General features: G+C 42.4%; 1 protein-coding gene across 1 annotated transcript; it reads right to left on the reverse strand.

Moving 5' to 3' along the window:
• Positions 1-2,343: 2,343 nt before the first annotated feature.
• LOC147604042 (trans-cinnamate 4-monooxygenase-like) lies at positions 2,344-4,854 on the reverse strand. Its single transcript, XM_086795513.1, has 3 exons — positions 3,796-4,854; positions 3,524-3,666; positions 2,344-3,181 (listed from the first exon to the last, which is right to left on the reverse strand). Exons 1-3 carry the CDS (start codon positions 4,632-4,634, stop codon positions 2,589-2,591), a joined length of 1,575 nt encoding a protein of 524 aa, XP_086651639.1. The 5' UTR covers positions 4,635-4,854; the 3' UTR covers positions 2,344-2,588.
• Positions 4,855-5,071: the final 217 nt, after the last annotated feature.

The raw sequence follows: 5,071 nt of genomic DNA on the forward strand, positions 1-5,071 counted from the left end.
ACGGGGAATCGGCCACCAAATTGAAGAGATCGAAGGGACCCATTCCGTGGCTAGAGGGGGGCTGTCCGTCGCCAACTAGAGGTGCTGTGATAAATTCTCAAACCGGTTGTCTAACTTAATCGAATCCTCCTGTACTCTACCAGCCTGGCGCATGTGACGGCAACGCTCGGCTCCAGTTGACTGCTCGGGTGCGGCTGCCACTCTTCAGTAGCTGGGTCGTCCTCGATCAAAACCTAGTGTTGCGCTACCTGAGAACATGGCTCTCGCTCTACCCCCTAGTGAGGTTGTGGATGGGAAAGGGGGGGGGAACCATAGGAGGTGGTCTCCTAGACTGGTGCCAAGGGAAAGCTCTGGCTAGGTGTCCCATCTGCCTACAAATGAAACGTTAGCCTAGAAGGCCTGAATACTCCACTCGCGAATGACGAGATTACCCCCCGAAGGCATGGAACGGATATAACATGAGGTACTGAATCCGGTGAGACAACACAGATGCAAAGGAATGGAATCTTGGCTCCTTGATCGAGTGTCGAGGTAGCAGTGGGGGGGATTCCATCACTCCCCCGATGGCACCAATAATCATCATGAGAACAGGGAGGTATTCCTTCCTAAGGTCGGGGAAGCAAACTAAGCCTGACACGCGAGCTAAAGGGTCCGATGTAGGGTGTGTAAATGGATAAATGGCAGACAACAAGGGGCAGGCAACAGCTAGGCTAGAGGCAACAGAAGAGGAGGTTAATGTGCAATAGGTGTAAAAATAAAGCATATAAACAATAAATTATTTGTTATTTGTTACATCTTATATTAACCTTGCTTTTACATTTCAGATTGCAAATTATGGGAAAACAATTCTCCATTAGAACAAAACTCAAGTTGCTCAATAAAGGGTAAACATTTTAATTTTAAAATATACAAAAAATTAAACTAATAAAGCTTTTTTCTTCAAATGTAGATCTGTATTCTTGGAGCGCTCCGATATCAGCAAATTTAATTGGAAAGCTACTAAAATATGCAAGCGAAATACGGGTTAAAAATAGCATGAATACATTAAAAAACTATTAATAAAAAATTCCCATTAAATAATTATTTCATCTATTTTGGACATATCTACCAAATAAGGAAAGAATTCGTGCAAAAGTACTTTTTTTTCCAAAGCCAAAGAGAAACGAAATGTATATCTAACATGCGGATATTATTTCATAAAAACAATAGAAAAGAGACAAATAAAATTGAAAATGGCCCTCTACAAATAAAATTCTTTTTTTGCGGATGTAAAAAACCAAGAAAAATAAATCATGTCGCAGTACATGCAAATGCAGAACATTACATAAACATATTTATACGAAATGTATCATACATTTAATGTATGACAATAAATTTTAAAAATTTGTTTTGCATAGAATAAATTTAAGCATAAAATAAAAATAAAAATAAAAATAATTGAATCCGCCGTAGGCCGCTCGATATATATTTGTGTAGTATCTATTAACTTCAAACATTTCACTTATTCTCAACCTCTATAGGGGTTCACGGTGTTTTTAAGAAAAAAAATTATTCTGTAGAATATGGTCAAATGACCAAGGACCAAAATCAGCTTTCACGTTGTACATCAAACCTTTGATTGACTATTGGAAAACCATGATGCAAGAGCTTCAGAAGCCTAATGTAGAACAAGTTGGTTCGTATGTAGATTTCTGGCCAAGAACACCAAGGATAGATAAAGAGAATTAAGAGGAGAATCTGGATGATGACTTCTTGGGAATACCTCATATTAACCTTGCTTTTACATTTCAGATTGCAAATTATGGGAAAACAACATCACAACAAACTCAAGTTGCTCAATAGAGGGTAAACATTTTAATTTTAAAATATACAAAAAAATTAAACTAATAAAGCTTTTTTCTTCAAATGTAGATCCGTATTCTTGGAGTGCTCCGATATTAGCAAATTTAATTGGAAAGCTACTAAAATATGCAAGCGAAATACGGGTTAACAATAGCATGAATACATTAAAAAAATATTAATAAAAAATTCCCATAAAATAGTGATTTCATCTATTTTGCACATATCTACCAAATAAGGAAAGAATTCATGCAAAAGTAATTTTTTTCCCAAAGCCAAAGAGAAACGAAATGTATATCTAACATGAGGATATTATTTCATAAAAACAATAGAAAAGAGACAGATAAAATTGAAAATGGCCCTCTGCAAATAAATTTTTTTTTTTGGATGTAAAAAACCAAGAAAAACAAATCATGTCAGAGGACATGCAAATACAGAACATTACATAAACATATTTATACGAAATGTATCGAACATTTAATGTATGACAATAAAGTTTTAAAATTTTGTTTTGCATAGAATAGATTTACGCATAAAATAAAAATAAAAATAATTGAATCGGCCCCTCGATATATACGTGCGTAGTATCTATTAACTTTTATACATTTCACTTTTATATCTTTGCGTAGTATCTATTAACTTTTATACATTTCACTTATTCTCAACCTCTATATGGGTTCACGGTGTTTTTAAGAAAAAAAAATATTCTGTAGAGATCTCTTGGGTATATTTAGCCGCCGCCGCCGCCCTTAGAGGGGTTTGCAGACGACGACGGAGTGGTTGGCGATGTGGAGGCTGAACTGGCCGCCCTCCTCGGAGGTGTCGACTTTGGATTGGCCAGGCGGTGGGAGGAGGTGGAACGATTGGATGAGGCGGCCGAGGACGAGGGCGAGGATGGGCATGGCGAGGACGATGCCCGGGCAGCTCCTACGGCCGACACCGAAGGGCAGGAATCGGAAATCGTTACCGGTGGCATCGATTTTGATGTCAGGGCCCAAGAACCTCCGCGGGTCGAACGCCTCCGGCTTGTCCCACATGGCGGGGTTGTTGGCCAAGTACCAAGAGTTCACGACGATTCTGCTCTCGGCCGGTATGTCGTAGCCACCAAGCTTGGCCGGCTTGAGGTTCATGTGCGGCACCATCAGCGGTATCGCCATGCGAAGCCTCATCGTCTCCTTCACCACCGCATGCAGGTAGGGCAGCTTGGGGATGTCTGGTTCTGTCAATGCGACGCCCTTGCCTAGCACCCTCTCCATCTCTTCCCGCACCTTCTGCTGTATGTCTTGGTGGTTCACCAGCTCCGCTATGCCCCATTCAACGGACCATAGAGTCGTCTCAATAGCTGCAGCAGTACATACATGCAGAATTAATATACAAGATATATATATATATATATATATATATTGTCAACCCAGTATCATGCAGCTATATTTAAGGTGGACGTCGTATGATCTTAATCAGCTCTCATGATCTTATACTCCGCAATCATGCAGCAAGGCGCAACGAGTCGTGAATTATAATTACTAGCACATACAAATTAGACGCTATCAATTTCTAGTGCGTCATGACCAACTAATTACCAACTCTCTCTGCATGATCCGAGGCTCGCGACCTCACCTGATCATCACCTGCGTAATAATAATTAGTACACAACATATAATGCCACTGAATTCAGTTTTTATACCTGCCACGTTAATGTTCTCCACAATGTACAACACATTGTCCTCATTGATTTCCCCATTCTTCTGCGCATCCAAAATGTGATCGATGCCACACTTCTCCTCAGACTTCAGATCAATATTCATGGCCTTGGAGCTCCTCAATTTCCTGAACCAAGATCACAATACAATAAGAATCCGGGCCCAGTAGCTTTTCGTGATTAGCTGATTAGAACCCCTAATCATCATTCACCTCATATTTTAACATATTCTACAATAGTATACTGCTTTAAAATACCTTCGACGCTCGTCTATGAAGCACTCTTTGAAGAGCTGGAGACGCTCTTCCTTCACCTTCTTGCACAATGCAAGATAACCCCTCAGGAAAGGCCTCAGAATCGGGATGAAATCACCATAATTGAAGTCAAAGCTCTGTGAAAGCCTACTCCTCTCCCCATTCAGCTTCTTGAGCTGCTTGAAGATGGGATCGTCCTCTGTCTCAAACCTCTTGTTGAACATGAGGCGGTACATGTTGTTGTACATGAGCAATTGCAGTCTTCGTCTGATGACAACACCGGTGGTGGAGGCCTCAGGGCGGGCTTTGAGGTCGGCAATGGCGTGATCGATTTCGTCTTCCCAGCAGGCTCTGGATTGCTGCACAACTTTGTTAGTGAAGAAGGGGACAGTCATGATCCTCCTCATCTTTCTCCAGTGGTCGCCATATTCAGTGAACGCCATGTCCTGGCCTTTCCCCGTGAAAACGTCCAAGACGACATTGCGAGAGTGGGAGCCAAACTCTACCCCTTGTGTGTGGAGAACCTCCTTGGCAAGCTCAGGAGACGACACCACCACAAGGTTCCTTTGGCCCATCCTCAGAAGGAAAATGTGCCCAAACTTCTTGGCGAGGTCAGAGAGGTTTCTATGGTTGAGATCATTCCCCACTTGGAACCAGTTGCCAAATATGGGGAGTGCAAGGGGGCCAGGAGGGAGTTTGAGCTTGGGGCGGGCGAGGTGAAGGATGGCAAGGGAGACCAAAACCATTCCCAAAAGGGTTATAAGTAGCATGGATGGCGCAGGAGAAGAGGTCGAGCTGGGGAGGAGAGTCGAAGAGACATCAGAGAGGGCCATGGCCAACATAGCTAGTCGGGCAAGAGCTAGTCCAGCAAAGGTTTACAGTAATTAAACACCCGAAGTACTGTGATGCAAATCGAGAAAAGAGAGTACGTGTGGCTGGGCTGGGAGAGCAGGAGGTGATTATAAGTGCACTACTCTCCAGCTTCGACTAGCTGGGCTCGGCGCACACAGGGATTGAGGATGCTACACAGATTTTTATAGTGGCTTGCACCAAGTCTCTCTCTCTCTCTCTCTCTCTCTCTCTCTCTGTATTGTGACGGAGTCAAGAAGGGCGTTCTTTGCTTCGCAATATTATGACTGGCCTTCTTTGCCTCCTTAGTGTTTGGCTGTCGTGGGCCTTCTGCGCAGTCGCACTCTTATGACTAACCTCCGCAATGTTTCGTTTGAATTTATTTTGTAAAGTTCTTTTCGTGAGGCTCACATTGATAAAACGAAAATAG

Source organism: Cibotium barometz, chromosome 62 (genome assembly GCF_041138505.1).
Source record: "Cibotium barometz isolate CiBa-2024 chromosome 62, ASM4113850v1, whole genome shotgun sequence".
NCBI lineage: Eukaryota > Viridiplantae > Streptophyta > Polypodiopsida > Cyatheales > Cibotiaceae > Cibotium > Cibotium barometz.